At 47.1% G+C, this 18661-nt stretch overlaps 2 protein-coding genes across 2 annotated transcripts; one reads left to right on the top strand and one right to left on the bottom strand.

Annotated features, from left to right (window-relative positions):
- The first annotated feature begins 474 nt into the window (after positions 1-474).
- Positions 475-3479, top strand: LOC127322076 (probable 1-deoxy-D-xylulose-5-phosphate synthase 2, chloroplastic). The gene is made up of 4 exons (XM_051351025.2): positions 475-709; positions 815-997; positions 1091-2827; positions 2949-3479. Exons 1-4 carry the CDS (start codon positions 635-637, stop codon positions 3093-3095), a joined length of 2142 nt encoding a protein of 713 aa, XP_051206985.1. The 5' UTR covers positions 475-634; the 3' UTR covers positions 3096-3479.
- A 1857-nt stretch (positions 3480-5336) lies between these two features.
- Positions 5337-5930, bottom strand: LOC139835623 (uncharacterized). The gene has a single exon (XM_071825484.1). The coding sequence runs from the start codon at positions 5928-5930 to the stop codon at positions 5337-5339; it is 594 nt and encodes a 197-aa protein (XP_071681585.1).
- Positions 5931-18661: the final 12731 nt, after the last annotated feature.

Raw genomic sequence — 18661 nt, 5'->3', positions numbered from 1 at the left:
TGTATTTTCGCCTTCCATAAAATATATAAATATAAATTAATAAATATGATTTTGCCTTATATAAATATAAATATAAAAAACCGGGCTTCCAAAAGAAACCTGGTTATCTGATCATGCTTTTGCCTTCTCGAAACCATGGTTTGCTTATTTCATTGTTTGATTCAAAAATAAAAATTATTTCTGAAAATTCTCTTTTATATTATAAAATAGGTTAAGTGTCCATAGGAAGGCTTAATTGGCAGTACGACGTATATACTATTTCAGTCTGATGTAGAAAATTATATTATATTAACTAAATAGACAAATGTTGGTCGGGCAAAACGGGCAAATCCCACCATAATACCAAAAGCAGCTTATCTGAACGTCCTTGCTACCATATGTTTGCTATTTGAATATTAATTCTCCACACTTGTCATCTTCATGAAGTCATCCCTCCTCCTCCCGCGCGGCTATTTAAACAGCAGCTGCCTCTACTTCCCCCTCCACTCCTCACCTCTCCTCCTCTCCTCCCTCGGTTACCACAACCACATCGACCTTGTCGATCGAGCTTCACTTGTATCTGAAGCAGCTAATCAGAAGCTCTAGAAAGTAGCTGCCCCTTGTGCACACCACACGCGCGGTGTCTGTGTCTCTAATGGCGCTCCAAGCATCATCACCATCCATGTTCCGCGCGGCACCGGTCACCGCTCCCGCTTCTTGCCGTCGGCAGGTACGTACGCCGGAACAAATGTCCCGTGTTGGGTCGCCCGAGCATTCAGTCGTTATCAGCTACTCCGGTAATTGGATTTGTTGCTGATTCTGATGTGGCTTGCAGTTCCAAGTGCGCGCGAGCCCAGCATCCTCGGCTAGCAGCGCCGGTGGCGGCGATGGCAAGGTGGTGATGAACAAGGAACAGACGAAGGGCGCGTGGAAGATCGAATACTCCGGCGAGAAGCCCGAGACGCCGCTGCTGGACACGATCAACTACCCCGTCCACATGAAGAACCTCTCCAACACGGTATATCCATCGTCTCTGGCTCCCGCTGCGGGCTTCGTATATATGAAATGATTGCGGCAGCTGAATGATAAAAAAACATGTTTGGCTTGGCAGGACTTGGAGCAGCTGTCGGCGGAGCTCCGTGCGGAGATCGTGCACACGGTGTCAAAGACCGGCGGCCACCTGAGCTCGAGCCTGGGCGTGGTGGAGCTCTCCGTCGCTCTGCACCACGTGTTCGACACGCCGGAGGACAAGATCATCTGGGACGTCGGACACCAGTCGTACCCGCACAAGATCCTGACGGGGCGGCGTTCGCGGATGCACACCATCCGCAAGACCTCCGGACTGGCAGGGTTCCCGAAGCGCGACGAGAGCGCGCACGACGCGTTCGGCGCCGGACACAGCTCCACGAGCATCTCCGCGGCGCTCGGGATGGCCGTGGGGCGCGACCTCCTCGGCAAAAAGAATCACGTCATCTCCGTGATCGGCGACGGCGCCATGACCGCAGGCCAGGCCTACGAGGCCATGAACAACTCCGGGTACCTCGACTCAAACATGATCGTCGTGCTCAACGACAACAAGCAGGTGTCACTACCGACGGCCACGATGGACGGTCCCTCCAAGCCCGTCGGCGCACTCAGCAAGGCGCTCACGAGGCTGCAGTCCAGCACCAAGTTCCGCCGCCTCCGTGAGGCCGCCAAGACCGTCACGAAGCAGATCGGCGGGTCGACGCACGAGGTGGCGGCCAAGGTGGACGAGTACGCGCGCGGCATGATCAGCGCGTCGGGATCGTCGCTCTTCGAGGAGCTGGGGCTCTACTACATCGGCCCCGTCGATGGGCACAACGTGGAGGACCTTGTCACAATCTTCGAAAAGGTCAAGTCCATGCCGGCTCCGGGGCCGGTGCTCGTCCACATCGTGACGGAGAAGGGGAAGGGATACCCGCCAGCGGAAGCCGCCGCCGACAAGATGCACGGTGTGGTCAAGTTTGACCCAAGGACAGGGAAGCAGTTCAAGACCAAGAGCCCGACGCTGTCGTACACGCAGTACTTCGCGGAGTCGCTGATCCGGGAGGCGGAGGTGGACGACAAGGTGGTGGCGATCCACGCGGCTATGGGCGGCGGCACGGGTCTCAACTACTTCCAGAAGCGGTTCCCGGAGCGGTGCTTCGACGTTGGCATCGCGGAGCAGCACGCCGTGACGTTCGCCGCGGGGCTCGCTACGGAAGGGCTGAAGCCGTTCTGCGCCATCTACTCCTCCTTCCTTCAGCGCGGATACGATCAGGTGGTGCACGACGTGGACCTACAGAGGCTGCCGGTCCGCTTCGCCCTGGACAGGGCGGGGCTCGTCGGCGCGGATGGCCCCACGCACTGCGGCGCATTCGACGTCACCTACATGGCATGCCTGCCTAACATGGTGGTCATGGCGCCCGCCGACGAGGCTGAGCTCATGCACATGGTCGCCACCGCCAACGCCATCGACGACCGCCCAAGCTGCTTCCGATTCCCCCGTGGCAACGGCATCGGCGCCGTCCTTCCTCTCAACAACAAAGGCACCGCCCTTGAGGTGGGCAAGGGGAGGGTGCTCGTCGGAGGAACCCGGGTGGCGATCCTGGGCTACGGCACGATTGTGCAGGCCTGCCTGAAGGCGGCCGAGGCGCTGAAAGAGCACGGCATCTTCATCACCGTGGCCGACGCCCGCTTCTGCAAGCCGCTCGACACGGAGCTCATCCGCGACCTCGCCGCCGAGCACGAGATTCTCATCACCGCCGAGGAAGGCTCCATCGGAGGCTTCGGCTCCCACGTTGCGCACTACCTTGGCCTCAACGGCCTCCTCGACGGCCACCTCAAAGTAAGCTAGCAACTCATTTGGTTCAGAATATTTTTTCATACCGGATCGACATGGAAACATTTCGATGTTCTTCTCCTCCTAATTGCATTTTTATTAACTTTTTGTGTGATGATTTTTGCAGCTGAGATCGATGTTCCTACCCGACCGGTACATCGACCACGGCGCGCCGGAGGACCAGATGGAGGAGGCAGGGCTCACGCCGAGACACATTGCCGCCACGGTGCTGTCCCTGTTGGGTCGGCCATTGGAGGCACTCCACCTCAAGTGAACCGATTGGCGCACACACATAATTTAACCAGAAACCACAGCCACATGGAATATGGAAGGAGCACCTCCACACAATGATCTTGGAATTATGTGCTTCGCCAGTAAGCAACAATCCTTCGTGCTGAAATAGGTAGCTGGGATCCGGATGGGGTGATTCTTCGCAAGTTGATTCCAATGCTTCCAAGGGCAACTTAAGGGATAGAGCTGTAGCCTTGCTTTGAGAGCAGGAGGATATTTTTTTTGTGTCAGTGGCATATAATGCATCTATACGTTCCTCTTAGCTAGGTTCTGTGTACAGCTAGTCACTGCAAGTGTATTAATTAATGAAACCATGTAATGCAATAATATTATGTAATTCATGTATGTGAGTGAGCATGATTAAATATGATTCTGTTCATTAAAAAATGAATTTGTTATTCTTGTCCCCTGGGAAAGAATCATGCCCGGGGCTTTGTGAATTGTGATCTGATGGCATGTTCTATTCTGTGTGTTGTACGTGTTTCTTGGCAACTTTCAATGCTTCCAAGTACAGGAGGATGAACTGGAGCGATACTCTTAAGCAAGAAAATGTTCTTTGTCTAGTGCATATGTAAGCATCGATGGCTCCTTTTATGTTTGTTTTCTTAAGTTTTGCATTAGTAGTTTCAATTGTATTATTTGTATGACATGGACATGTGCTTAGTTGATATATTGAAATTATTGATTGTTGAGAAATTTGTTTTTCCACACAGGCCACACAACTTATCTTTTTCCATGAAAATCTAATTGTGCACATAGGATATGAACATGTCCATGTTTAAATGTTTTTATTTTTCTGAAATTAAGAACATTATATGTTTCTGCAGCACATGTTTTTTAGGGTTTTCAAAATAAAGGTTATATTTCCTGACCTCTGCATCTTATGATGCACATCCATCATTAAGTGAGTAAGAGCAATGCAACATAAAAAGAACAGCTATGCAGCGAGGTGAAAAGTGAAAACACATAATAAACATAGTACATGAAACACACAAAGAAATTTTATCTTTTACAAGACGTTAGAAAATGCATAGACAACATAGTAGCAGAAAAAAAATCTAACTAACCCGGTTTCCCAAATCTATCTAGGAGTAATGCAGTAAGAGCATCTCTAGCAGAGCCCGTAAAAACGCGAACCGAAAAACACGAGTTCAGTGCATCGAACTCGTGTTTACGGGCCGAAAAATGGCAGGTGCAGAACAGAGACCGTATCGAAAACTGAAAAACAATACGGTCTCTGTTCTGCGCCTGCGGGTTCCGAACCCGTAAAAAGGCAGGGTTTTTCATAGAATTCATATGCAACACATAGAACAATCTATCATAATTAATCAAATAATCATCCAAATTATTACGACATAAATGTCATAGAACCAAATTATTACAACAGTTCTGGAAAAATTGAACAAATGTAAAATATCTCAACCAAATTACAACAACTTCGGGAAAATTGGACAAATGCACAAATGTCTCAACAATGATACATGTGACAAACAAATGAATGGAATGGTAGGATCAAAGGCGACGGCCATGTCGCTGCCAGTGGTGCATCTTCAGATCATAGACGAGCTGGGCATGGGTATTGGCATTCTCAATTTGCCGATGGGTTTCAAGGAAAGCTTCAATGCGATCCGGATTGCGTTGGGGTTCCACTCGGGTGCCAACATTGTCATAGAAGCAGGGCAAGCTCAACTCTCTTTCATCCTCGATGATCATGTTGTGAAGAATCACACAACATGTCATGATGTTGACCAGGGTTTTCTTGTCCCAAAATCGGGCTGGGCCACGAACAATTGCAAACCTTGCTTGCAAAACACCAAAAGCTCTCTCAATGTCCTTGCGAGCTGCTTCTTGAGCCTTGGGAAATTCATCTTCTATTCTATCTTGGGGATCCTTGACAGACTTAACAAAAGTTGCCCAATCCGGATAGATGCCATCGGCTAGGTAATATCCCATTGTGTACTCATTGTTCATGACCTTGTAGTTGCAAGTGGGTGCTTCCCAATTTGCTAATTTGGCAAACAAAGGAGACCTTTGCAACACATTGATGTCATTGAGTGTCCCCGGCAAACCAAAAAAAATAGTGCCAAATCCACAAATCTTGTGATGCAACGGCCTCAAGTACAATGGTTGCATCTTTGCTCTTGCCACAATACTGGTCATGTCATGCCTTTCGACAATTCTTCCATGTCCAATGCATACAATCAAGACTACCAAGCATGCCAGGTCAACCTTTTTCCTCATTTATCTCCATCAACCGTTTCGTGTCATCCTCATTGGGAGCTCGGAGATACGTTGGCCCAAATAACTTGATAATCATGCGAGCAAACCTGCGGACTGACTCCGTGGTAGTATCTTCACCAATTCGAAGATACTCGTCGGTGTAATCCGCAGGGATGCCATAGTTAATGACCCTCATGCCAGCAGAGATCTTTTGGAAAGCGCTGAAACCCATCACCCCGACGGCATTCCTACGTTGCTTGAAGTAATTCGAATTGGCTTCGTAGGCCTTCACGATCCGGACGAACAAGCTACGCCGCATGCGATACCTCCTACGGAACAGATGGGGAGGATAGGTAGGTACCTCGGCGAAGTAGTCCTCCATCAGCTGCTCGTGGCCGAGGAGGCGATTCCGCTGGATGTGGTTCCGGCCGAACACGGAGCCGCGCCTCCGATTCAGCAGCTTCGCGCGGTCGTCGAGGTCCTTGACGGACAGGAGGAGCATGGTGGCCTCCATCTCGTCGTCCTGGAGCAACTCGTCGAGGTCGGAATCGTCGGAGCTCGACGAATCCGATAGATCGAACTCATCACACGAGCTCATCCTCGATTCAGACGGAGCGGCGGCGGCGGCGGTGGGGGCGCCAGCCGGAGTTGGGCGAGGAACAGCGGGCGGGGTGCGGGGCGACCGGCGCTACCTCGGGGATGCGGGGCTCGGGCGAATCGGGCGGGGCGGCGGCGATGGAGTGTGGTGGCGCGCGGGGAAGGAGCGAGCGAGCGAGCGATTGCGTCAGCTGAAATTTCAGCGTGCCCTAGATAGGGATCGAGCGTTCGGTTCGCTCGATCGACCCCTACAAATACATGCCGTTTTGAGTTTTCGGTCTCGGCCCGAAAAAAGTTTTTCGGTTTTGTCCCTTTTACGGTCACTGATCGGCGCCAAATTTCAGCCCGAACCCGTAAACTGGCGGTTATTTTTTGGTTTTGGCCCGTTTACGGGCTCTGTTAGAGACGCTCTAACAAAGAAGGTTTTGGTGACGTACCCTCGTAGACCGAAAACAGTTAACGTTCCCGTTAGAACGTGGTTGATGTAGTTGTACTCGTCGTCGACCTCAGGGTCGAGTTGAAGTCCTGTCGTACGACCTGGAGTGTCGCAAGTGTAGCACCTCGTAGTTTTGCACAACGGTGCTCAACGATGCTCCCCGCTTCAGATCCAGCTAAGGTGCGGAAGCATATATTCTGGATCCGAATCCCGGCAGCGCTCCCGCGTACCGGGTGGAGTACTCCTTCCGTGCGCAGCTCTTCGAGGAACTACGCATGGTAGAGAGGGGGAGGCACCCAAGGGGCTCTCCTTTTTTCTCAACCATAATTGTATGTTCTCCTCCCTCCATATGTCCCCCCTATACATAGGGGGAAGGGGAGGGGTGGAGAGTCATGCATTGGTAATATGGGAGTAAAATATGGGGCAAGGGAAGAGGTGGACGGCTGGCCCCTACAAGGCCCATGCACCCCTACCTCAAACCCTAGCTGCCCCCATAAGCCCATGGGGGTGGCGGCCACTTAATGGACTCCCCTCCGGGAGGGTCCATTAAGGTGGGCTGCACCTTTTAATTAATTAATAAATATATAATTAATTAATTCACTTAATTAATATATAATACATATTATTTAATCTCGATGATCTGAGACACCTCTCGAACCACTCCGAACATCCTTCGGATTCTCCCAGAACCCTTTCCATTTCTCTCTTCTATATTCTTCAGTGTTTCTAATGAATCCAAAATAATATTAAGTTTTGTTGAACCCTTAAGTGTGTTTTCCTATGGTTCAACAACTAATCAGACATGATCGAGACATCTCTCCGATCAATGATCACCAGGGTGTTCTGAAGAACAATAATGATCCCTGTGTATTCTACGAATGTGAAGTCGTTGAACTGCAAACGTCGGATCCTATGCCCTGTGTTACTACGATACTAGAATTATCCGAGATGTGATCATAGGTATCATCATGCCTAGTTCGACCTCGTTACCGACAAGGCTGTTCAACTCGTTCATGTGTGATTTCATCCACATGCCTAGTCATGTGTTGCAACTTGGATGTAATCTGACTGAGTGTGCCCATTGTATATTCTGTCATGCGATGAACAAATATTGTTATTAACACATATGCCTCAACCCATCCCTTTAAAATTCTCAACTACGCCTTTATGATCACCCTGTTACAGAGTGACGGTAGAGGCAATCAAAGTAGCAGCAAATGACAGTGATTAGATATGGCCTCACGGTCTAAGGATTAAGTTGCAAAATTTCTGTTAGTATAGCAACCTGAACTTTGTGACTTGATCGTGTTACAATACTTACATATTTGAAATGTCCATCTTATCATTCAACCAATGATATGACTCCATTGTCAATAAGTGTGTGTCCATGACCGGGAAACCTCGATCATTGACTGACCTCAATGAACTAGTTTGCGAATTTTTACTAGGGACCCTCGTTTATTTACAATACCACACGTGCATTAATGTTTCCGATTAATGTAGTTATAGCATGGCAAGAAACTATTACTACTGATAAATAATAATATACATTATTTATTATTTGACTCTAGGGCACCATATCCAACACACCTCCCCTTCTCATGCCCCGTTGAGAGTCCCCCAAGAGAGACCAGGCCAACCCCAGGCCCTCCCTGGCGGCGCTGCCAGCCGGGGATGGCGAAGGGAAGGCGCCAACTGTAGATAGTGATAGGTTTAGGTATTTTGGTTGTTTTTTAGTAGTTTGGAGTAGGGCACTACATTTCTTGGGCCAGATCATGTGCATCATGTGTTCGTGGCAGATCATCGTCATGCTCCGGAGAACAGCGACGATGTCGAGTTGTTCGTGTCTACTTTCCTCCTCTCCTTGGTGTTCACCTGTTGAGTCTTCTCTCTCTGGCCAGCCCTGGAGGCGAGGGAATTAGGAAGGGTGGTAGGAGCTCTGCTGGTTTTCAAGAATGGTGGGTTTCTTCATTCTGGTGCTTCGACGCGGCGCCAGATGGTCGTTGTATTGTGGCTTCTTTTTGCTCTGGAGGTCGATGCTGGCGAGGCATTGTTCTGAAGTGATCCCCATTTTGCATAAGCATGTCGGGATGCAGTTCTTCTGCTTCGACGCTCTGCTGCTCCTCTCGGCCGTCCATGGTTGCGAGGGAGAGGACAGTGAGCGTGGTGGTCGAGCTGAAGCTCTTCAAGGTGTCAACGTGCGGGGCGGTGTTGCATGCGCTAGAAGCTGCTTTTCGGATTTCCCAAGCGGTGGTTGCAATTAATGACATTGGGACTCCAAGTGCAGAGTGTTGTGTCAGCAGAGTATTTTACCCACAAGGGTGACTCGAGGATTATATCGAACTCTTGAGGAATTGAGTAAAGATTTATCTCTCCAGTTCTTATTCTAGAAATTTGCAAAAAGAAATTAGCCCCAACTCCACCGTGTGGGTTTCAAGGACAAGGTTTCGTATTAGTAATAGTAAATAAAGTAATAACACAAGTAAAATAAAGTAGACAAGAAAAGTAAACTAAGTAAAAACAGTAAAGGTTGATTGTTTTTGGGTTGTGTGTGCAAATAAGATAACTAAATATATTTGTATTTTTGGATTAAAATATTACTGCGAATAGAAAGTAAGATAAATGCAATGAAAAGATGTTTCTTATGATTAAAATTAGACCGGGGTTCCTAGGTTCACTTGTATACTCTCTCTTTTAAGGTGTAGTGGATAATAGAAATTCATCAATAAAATAATAAGAATATAACTTCAATATGTGTAAGATACACATTCATATGGGCATCATGTGCTAACATAGATATGATGCAACACATCTCTCTTATACTCCACAAGAAAGGGAAAACTCAATGCAATCTTGTATTAAGTATTAACAGAGCATAGCTATAAGTACTTTTGCATGATGTTTGAATATCAAATATACTACCTTGACCAAACAAGATCATCATTTTGTCACGTGACGTATATAGCATATGCATTCACTTTATCCCTAGTGAGATAGTAAAATAAAAGGCAAACCATAATAAATCATAAATTTGTTGTCACTATTCAATCACTAAAACCATGCTATTCCATCTAACACACATCTCCCCACACATGTTCTTGCATACAAGTTGGGTCAGAATCAATACTTAAGAATAGAGTACATAATATGCATCTATCAATACATCATACACAAACTAGAGTCAAATCTCATAGCAAAGTATCGGAGAATAAAGATTCACCATTTACATAGGAAGTACATATATGACCATAATCATGTTGGGAAGCTCATATGGTACTAAGACCTATGAAGAACATGAGAGAAATAGATCAAGCTACTGCCACAAACCCGTATTCTAGATGTGTACTACTCCCCCTTGATCATGGTGTTGATGAGGAAGACGTTGGAGAAGGTGGAGATCCCTCCGACGGTGCCTCCGGCGAAGTTTCCCCTCCAATCTTCGCTGTGGAAGCCTATGTTTCTGTGTTTCTGCGGCTCTCCCCTCCAGAGAACCCTTGGGGGTCATATATATAGGGTTTTTAGGTAAAAAAAAGTTGGTTCTCAAAAGAATCAAGCGAATCTATTGATCGATGGCGAAAAGAGGGTGGGTGGTGCCCCCTCCCCCTGTTGGGTGTGCGACCTCATCTCTTTTGGGCCTCAGGCCCCACCAGGTTTGGTCGAAGAGTCCATTCTGCTTCTCTTGATGAAAAAATGACGTTCCCGAAATCCTTAGCTCAATTTGACTCCGTATAGGTCTTTGAAAGTAAAAAAACAAATATACACAAACAAGGGTTTCCTATACTGCAGAGTTATAACCCAAATAAAGGGGATCACTGGTAAATCGCCATAGATCAATATAAACATGGAAATAACATCATATATGTTTCAAATATGTGGGAATATATTTTAATAAAGTACAAAGTTCATGTATGCATTCTACATGCATCAACATCGCCAAGCTTAACCTATGCTCGTCCTTGAGCATAAAGTTGATAAAACTAACATGAACTTTGGATTTTATTATATTGCTTCTATGTAATCATGCAAAGTATTACAAGGTTCGGTCAATAAAGGATAACAATAAGCAATATGAACTCATGAAGTGATAACTCTACATTCTACAAAGCATGCATAATAGTAAATAGCATTGTAAGCAAATGAATGATAAGTATTATGAATGTTTGGATTATCCTATAGAGATTATTTGGAAGGCTCATTACCTCTTATAAGTAAGTTTTTCCTCACGCTCCAGCACTTAGATAACCACACCTCACATTACTCAACTTTATATTATCACAAACATTTCACATATTGTTTTAACCAAGAATAACGCAAAGGGGTACCTCCATGCCACTTGTATAAAGGACCTTTAGGAGATTTTGAGTCTCAACTTTATGGTCCATCCATGCCGAGACAACATGAACAACGGTCTTGTGAGCATCCTCTCTAAAATCTCTCTCTCTCACTTTTTCTCTCTAGTTTTTTCCGTCTTTCTTTTTCCACCCTCTTTTTTTCTTTCCTTTTCTTTTCTCTCTTCCTATTGAGGATGCTCATGTTGAAACTTCCACCATGACTAGGCATGGCTTTGTTTAGTGCCCCGATGCACTTCTCTAACAAATATGCATACTCTAGTCTTCATTTGATAACCCCCTTTTTCACACGGGATGGCTTACCAGTAATTCAAAGCAAATGATGATCAACTCAATGGTAAGTGCAATGTTGAAAGGCATTACCCATGTCAGCATGGTTCCAACCTAGATCATTACTCATAATTATTCAAACCCATGAAATACATAGTGGCGTTTTCCTTCCATACCTTACTTTCCTACGAGCATTAAATTACACAAGAAGGAATATTTTGAAATGTTTGGAGGAATAACACACATGTTATACTTGGAATAGCAAGTTCTATGTAGGTAGATATGTTAGACATTTGGATTTGAGTTGAATTGGAAACAAGTATATTCTTGTGTGAGAATTTAATTTTTTTGGCTAGCAAGAGATCTAGAAGCATGCAATAGTATCCATAGTGCTATTCATTCATCATCAAACAATGATACTTAATTTTAAACATCTATGTATACTAGTAAAAAGTAGCACTTAATAAGGCACGCACCACATCATCATACAACAAAGCATTTGAAGCTTGTAGTACCATGCACAATATAATTTCAGCCTTTAATTGACATCCCTATTCATCTTTTAATAATATGCAACTTATTTTTATTGAGGCATTCATGAATAGAGAGTTTAGTCCAGTAGTTCATTCATAAGCATGAAAAATATTCAATGTGATGGTCTTATTTAATTAAAAACCAAACTAGACACAAAACAAATAAATGATGCTCCAAGTTTTAGCGAGAATTCTATGTTGCTAAAAACACAAAGTTTAGAAGTATACAAACCGAGAGTTTTAATATATGTCCAGTGGGGTGCCTTGGACATCCCCAACCTTATGGTAGTCACAATACTTGGATTGCTCTTGGTGTGGTGTTCCTCTATTTCATGTGAAAAAACTTCAACATAGAACTTTCTTCCCACTCTTTTCTATGGCGTGACATTAGTGGTACAAGAATAATATGCTTGCTGCCATTTTCTTCAAATATAAAATATTTCATTTATGTACCACAGAGCACATAAATTTCTACACATTCTCATCAAATCGAAATATTCAAGAAAAATCATTTTGGAACTCAAAGGAATGGTGCAAACATTAAGAGGCAGAGTTTGTCAAACAATTTGGCAGCAGCAAAACTGAATTTTTTCGACCACTTAGACATGTCATGAATTTTAACCAATTATTGTGCATATAGAGGATGAAAATTTTCAGAGAGAAGTCCAATTTACCCCCCTTAAACTCGTCTCGAAGTTCAGATTACAATCCTCAACTTTACTTTGGTTCATTTTTCAACCTTGAATTCTAAAAACCGTTCGAAATTGAACCTTCTACCCTTTTGACATGTTTCAAACCGGTTTTTCTCGCCAGTTAGCCGTTTTTTCCTTCCTATTGTTGCGGTCAAAACCCACCGGCGGGCAGCGACGGGCAACACAGTAGAGCCGGGAACAACCTAGGGCTGCGGCTGGCCCAGGTCCCTCCGAGCGACGGCCCGCAAAGCCTCTGGTACACACGTCCGATGCTGATGCAAGGGCGTGCCACCTGACCTATACCTGGTCAGGAAGGTGATGGAGATGCCTCGCTTAGTTTCCTGCATGGCATACACGTAAACATTAAATACGAGCCTCGATCGGCTCTCAGGTTATCCTGTGAATCGGCTCAAGGAGCCGATCCACCCATGATTCATACGGGGTGCACGAATATATGGTGGTCCTGCTTGATCAAGATAAAGCTAAAACGATCTACGACGATTTAGGGTTTTCACCGCATAATCGGATCATCCTACTCACGATTGGGCCTCGCGGCCATGCACGGTGATCGTAAGCCGCTCCTAGACAAGGCCTAAAAACCAACACGAGGTTGATCCCCGGAACATCCTGTCTAGGACTAGCAAACGACACCCTACGTGCCGCTGGATCCTCCAACCCTTTGTAAGGCCTAACTATTGTAGATATTAAACTAATCCTTGATGAACAAGGAGCAACCGTAACGGATCGGATCTACTAAATAAAGATCAAGCGGGGTGCCGCCCCTACACCTAAGATAGGTGTAAGGGCGGCTAGATATGCAAGGGTTGCACTACGATAGCATGTTACGCGAAGAACTATGCTAACCCTAACACATCTATGATAACTACGTTGCTCGCCATCAAAAAGGCTTTAGTACGAGCAATGCCTGAACAACATAAAGCTTGTGCTGCCTAGATCGCAAGATGCGATCTAGGCAGCATGTTGCTTACCGGTAGAAACCCTCGAGACGAAGGAGTTGGCGATGCGCCGAGATTGATTTGTTGGTTGAACGTTGGTTGTTGTTTATTCCATAAACCCTAGATACATATTTATAGTCCAGGGGACTTTCTAACTTAGGCGTGCACCTAACCGTGCACGGGTAAAACTCTATCTAAGATACGATCTACTATATTACAGATATATGGGCAATCTAGCCCAACTTTGCATATAAGGCCGATCCACGTATTTCTTCCGTATATAATCTTCAAGCCCATCTTGATCGTGGCCCACCTCTGACTTGGTCAAATTCTGGTGATAACACATGCCCCCCTGGTTTTGGAATTGATAATTCCAAAATCACTCCGTTTTTTTCTTCGTCGGGTCATGTCATGGCAGAGCAGAACCGTCGCAGCATTCTTCATCATGATGCCCTGTCTTCTCAACTATTCCGCGTGATTTGACCGTTGTCTTTGGGCACCGCCTCCTCGGAAACTGCTGTGGCATTGAATTTCCACTATAGCCCCTTTATTTAACCGCTCTGAGCAGTTTGCCACTTCATCATCTTGCTTTGTTCTGGCCATCGGCACCCAAAAAACCCCCAATCTCCCATAGCCATGTCTTCCTCTTCCTCCTCTTCCACCTCGTCGGTCTTCTCTGACTCCTCCTCCTCCCGCGAGCCGACGCCGGAGTGGGGCTCATTGGCGGCGCACGACATTCTCGCCCCGACGACGTGGGACAAGGAGGAACACGATTCCTCCATCTGGTCTGAGGATGACAAATCCCTGACCGACGGAGAGGGCGACCTTCAATTCCTCGTCGAAGGGGAAGAGGAGGCGGAGAGCGAGGATGACCGCTTCTCCTGGGACGATTTCACCTCTTACGAGGAAGAGGCGGAGGAAGACGACGATGACGACGACTCCCTTGAAGGTTACCCACCAGCGAAGCGCCTCCGCACCTGGTGGGACGACGACAGCGATGACGACGATGAGGAAGATGAGGCTCCCGTAGAAGGCTACGGAAGCTCCGATGAGGAGCCTCTCAGCAGCTGCGCCGGAGGCAGCGATGACGAGGGCAGCAACGGCCCCTAGATTAGGGATCAGTAGTAGTAGTTGGCTTTTGCCCTCTTCTCCCCTGAGCAATTGGCTCTTTCTTTGTAAGGAATCCCCCTATTAATGAAGAAAAATCCCTTAATTAATTTCGCTTCCTTGTCAACCTTGCCGATCGTCGAATGGGGCTGCCGTACACAGAGCCGATAGCAGAACATCGGCTCGTATTGCGATCCGAGGCCAAGCTGTTGCCTAAACACGCAGTCCAACAGGCCTCAATAGGCCTAATTCTCGTCCAAACCATCAGAATGAACTCCTCAGCAACCACTAAGAGATTCGTCTCACACATCATGATTTCTGGTCTGAACCGATTCTGTTAACTTGCTAGTTTGAGCTTATTCCTCTAGAGTCGATATCAGCGTATCGGCTTTGTTATTCTGAAGTCGATGCCCATGCATCGGCTGTATTTGCATACTGTTATCTCCATACGTAAGTCGATGCCTGCGCATCGGCTGTGATTTTTTTTTACTGGCCGATTTTAAATCGGCCCTCACATCTTACTGCCCGTCGTCCCACATGCTTGGGAAATACTTCTTGAGGTGTTGACCATTGATAGCTACTGGGAATTTCTCGCCGTCCAACTCTTCCAACATGTATGCATTACCCTTCAAGGCCTGGACAACTTTGTACGGACCGTGCCAATTAGGAGACCATTTGCCGTATGCCTTGTCCCTGGTTCCTAACGGCAACACAGCTTCCCATACTAGATCACCAACTTGAAACTCCTTTGGTCTAACCTTTTTATTGTAGGCACGAGCCACCCTGGCTTTGTTCTCCTTAATCTTCTCCAACGACCAAAGCCTAAGCTCTGTTGCGTCCTCAATAGTGTCACTCATCAAGGCTGCATATTCTTCCAATTGTCGGATCATTCTGAAACGTGACACGTCTTGATCCAGCCGTAATTTCCCAAGGCAATACGGCTTCCTGTCCATAGACAAGCTGGTACGGCGAAGTCTTTATAGCTCCATGGCACGACATGCGGTAGGCCCATAACGCTTCTGACAACTTCTCATGCCAATCCCTAGGGTTCTCATCAATTTTCCTCTTGATCAGCTTGATTAGACTCTGATTGGACGCTTCAGCCTGCCCATTAGCTTGAGCATAGTACGGGGATGATCGGATCAGTTTAATCCCCATGTCATCACAGAACTTCCTGAATTCTTTAGAAACAAAGACCGAACCTCCATCGGTCGTGATAATTTGGGGAATCCCGAACCTATGAATGACGTGTTCTTTCACAAATTTGATCACATCTTCTGATTTCACCTTTTTCATAGGGACGGCTTCCACCCACTTGGTGAAGTAATCTGTGATAACCAAAATCCATTCATGTTTTTTGCTTGACGCCGGATGGATTTTGCCGATCATATCCATGCCCCACCCCCGAAACGGCCAAGGCTTGATGATAGGGTTCATCGCTGATGCTGGTACCATCTGAATCTTCCCGAACATCTGGCACGCTTGGCACCCCTTGTAATAATTGAAGCAATCTTCAAGCATAGTGGGCCAATAAAACCCTGATCGCCTGATTAACCACTTCATCTTATGAGCCGATCGATGAGTTCCACAGCGCCTTCATGCACCTCATGTAAGAGCCGATTAGACTCGCTTGGCCCTGTGCACTTGAGTAGTAACCCTTCCAACGTCCTGTAGAACATATCGTCTCCTATGAGGACATACTTCATGGCTTTGTACCTTATCCGTTTAGGTGCCCCCCGAGCCGAATCTTTTAAATAATTGAAGATTTCGGCTCTCCAATCATCCTGTTCCAGAATTGTACCTGAACCTCCGACCCGTCAGATATATCTATATAGCCTGACGCCATTTGTGCGAGATTGTTGGCCTCGGCATTTTGGGATCTTGGGACCCAATTAAAGTTGATGTACCGAAACTGTGTCATCAACTCACGGCATTCCACCCAATATGGGAAAAGCGATTCACTTTCGCACTTATATTCATCCGTGAGCTGGTTAATCACCAACCTGGAGTCTCCAAAAAGCTCTACCGCTTCTGCTCCGGCTTCCAGTAGCAACTCCATTCCCTTACGTATTGCCTCATATTCTGCTACGTTGTTGGTGCAAGGGGTAGATAATCTGATGGAGAAGGAGTATTCTGCCCCCCGAGGCGACTCGAGCAGAATGCCGATGCCACAACCATCGTCACAAACCGATCCATCGAAGAACATAGCCCATGCACGTATAGATAGTGCCGCTATATTGGTACTGATCCGTTCAGCGATAAGATCGGCCAACGCTTGTCCCTTGACTGCTTTCGCAGGCTGATACCGGAGATCGAACTCTGACACGCAAAACATCACTTACCAAGTCGGCCTTTCAAAACAGGGGCCGACAACATGTGCTTGACAACATCTGACTTGCATATGACGATGATCTCTACCGTCAAAAGGATGTGATGAAGCTTGGTGCAGGTAAAGAACAGGCAGAGGCAAAGTTTCTCGACCTCAGGATATCTTGTCTCCGCATCCAGCATCCTTCTGCTGAGGTAGAAAACGACCTTTTCAACGCCCTCGTAGAGTTGCACCACTACCGAAGCGATGGATGTGTCAGCTACTGACAAGTAGATGTAGAACGGCCTGTCTTGCTGGGGCGGAACTAGCACAGGCGGCGTCGTCAGATACCGCTTAATCTCATCAAACGCCTGTTGCTGTTCTGCCCCCAGTGAAACTCGTCATCAGATTTAGTCTTCACTAGCGCCATGAACGGCTTGATTCGCCCTGACAGATTAGAGATGAATCGTCGGACAAAATTGATCTTGCCGATGAGACGTTGGAGCTCCTTCTTCGTGGTTGGTGGCTGCATGGTACGCACCGCCTCCTGACTTTTCAGGCCGATCTCAATTCCCCGTTCATGAACCAGAAAACCTAGGAATTGACCAGCCGTCACGCCAAAAGCACACTTCTTCGGATTCATTCTCAGTCCGAATTTCCGAGTTCGGTCTAGGACGCGCCGTAAATCATCCAAGTGTCCCCCCATGGAGACAGATTTGACTACTACGTCATCGATATAGATCTCCACCAACTTACCGATCAGATCATGAAATATATAATTCATGGCTCGTTGGTACGTTGCACCAGCATTCTTCAACCCAAAGGTCATGACCACATATTCAAACAAACCTACTGCTCCTGGTACTCTGAATGCGGTCTTGTGTATATCTTCCGGAGCCATGAAGATCTGGTTATAGCCGGCGTTGCCATCCATGAAGCTCAACACCTTGTGGCCAGCAGCGGCATTTATCAACGTTTCTGCCACCGGCATCGGATATTCGTTCTTTGGAGTGGCTCTATTGAGATCTCGGAAATCGATGGCCACACGCCATCGGCCGTCCTTCTTCTCTACAGGAACGATACTGGAGATCCACTCAGCATACCTGCATGGCCTGATGAACCCGGCGGCCAACATCTTCTCGATTTCTTTCTTGACTTCTTCTAGAATTTCGGCCCTCATCTGACGTGCTCGTTGTTGGAACGGCCGAAATCCTTTCTTAAGGGGGAGCCGGTGTTCAATGATGCTCCTGTCCAACCCAGGCATCTCCGTGTAATCCCATGCAAAGCAATCTGGGTATTCCTTCAACAGAGCTATCATCTGTCCCCTGAGCTGTGGATCTAACTTCTTGCTGATAAAAGTTGGTCGCGGCTTATCCCCAGGACCAATGTCGACTTCCTCTAGCTCATCAGCCGATGTAAACCCATACCCTAGCTTTTCGTCACCCGTGAGATCGACGCCACATACTGGGAGAGCAGGTGGTATGGATATTACGGGCCGATCGCTAGGATCGGCTTCCATCTTGATCATCACCAGGATCTTTTGGCAGTGTCGGGGCCGATCGCGTGGAGCAGCTTCTTCCTTATCTTCGCTATGAGAGCAGCTGCCCTTGTCTATACCCTCATCAGGGCGGTGCCCCAGTTCTACCATGTTGATGTTGAACGAGTATCTTGGCTGGCACCTCCTGGGGTAAGCGTCTTCAACCGTGTCAGCGGCGCATGACGGTGGATTAGGCACTTCTGGTGCCGCTAATGCGAATGACGACGGTGGACGGGGCTGAAGTGGCACTTCTCCTTGCTAGGTCCCGAGAGCTGGTCCTAATAGAAAGTGCTGATGCTTCATGACCTCCTGGATCATCCGAAAAGCAACATGCTCCAAAGTATTCACCAGGCTCTCAGAATGGCGATGCAACGAGTGAGTCACCATGCAGCTAATCTCCTGGCGTAGGGACCTGGTACGTTCTCCTGACGGGACGGATAGGTCCACTCCATCGAGCGCGCCTTCCGGTGAGAACCCCTTCCACCAGATGCCATGTGAGCGGGTTCTGTGAAAAGAGCCGATGAGGTCGGCTTCGAGGATGGTT

The sequence above is a fragment of the Lolium perenne genome, chromosome 2 (genome assembly GCF_019359855.2).
Source record: "Lolium perenne isolate Kyuss_39 chromosome 2, Kyuss_2.0, whole genome shotgun sequence".
Taxonomy (NCBI): Eukaryota; Viridiplantae; Streptophyta; class Magnoliopsida; order Poales; family Poaceae; genus Lolium; species Lolium perenne.
The sequence above is the reverse complement of the archived record's forward strand: the minus strand, read 5'-3'. Positions and strand labels throughout refer to the sequence as shown.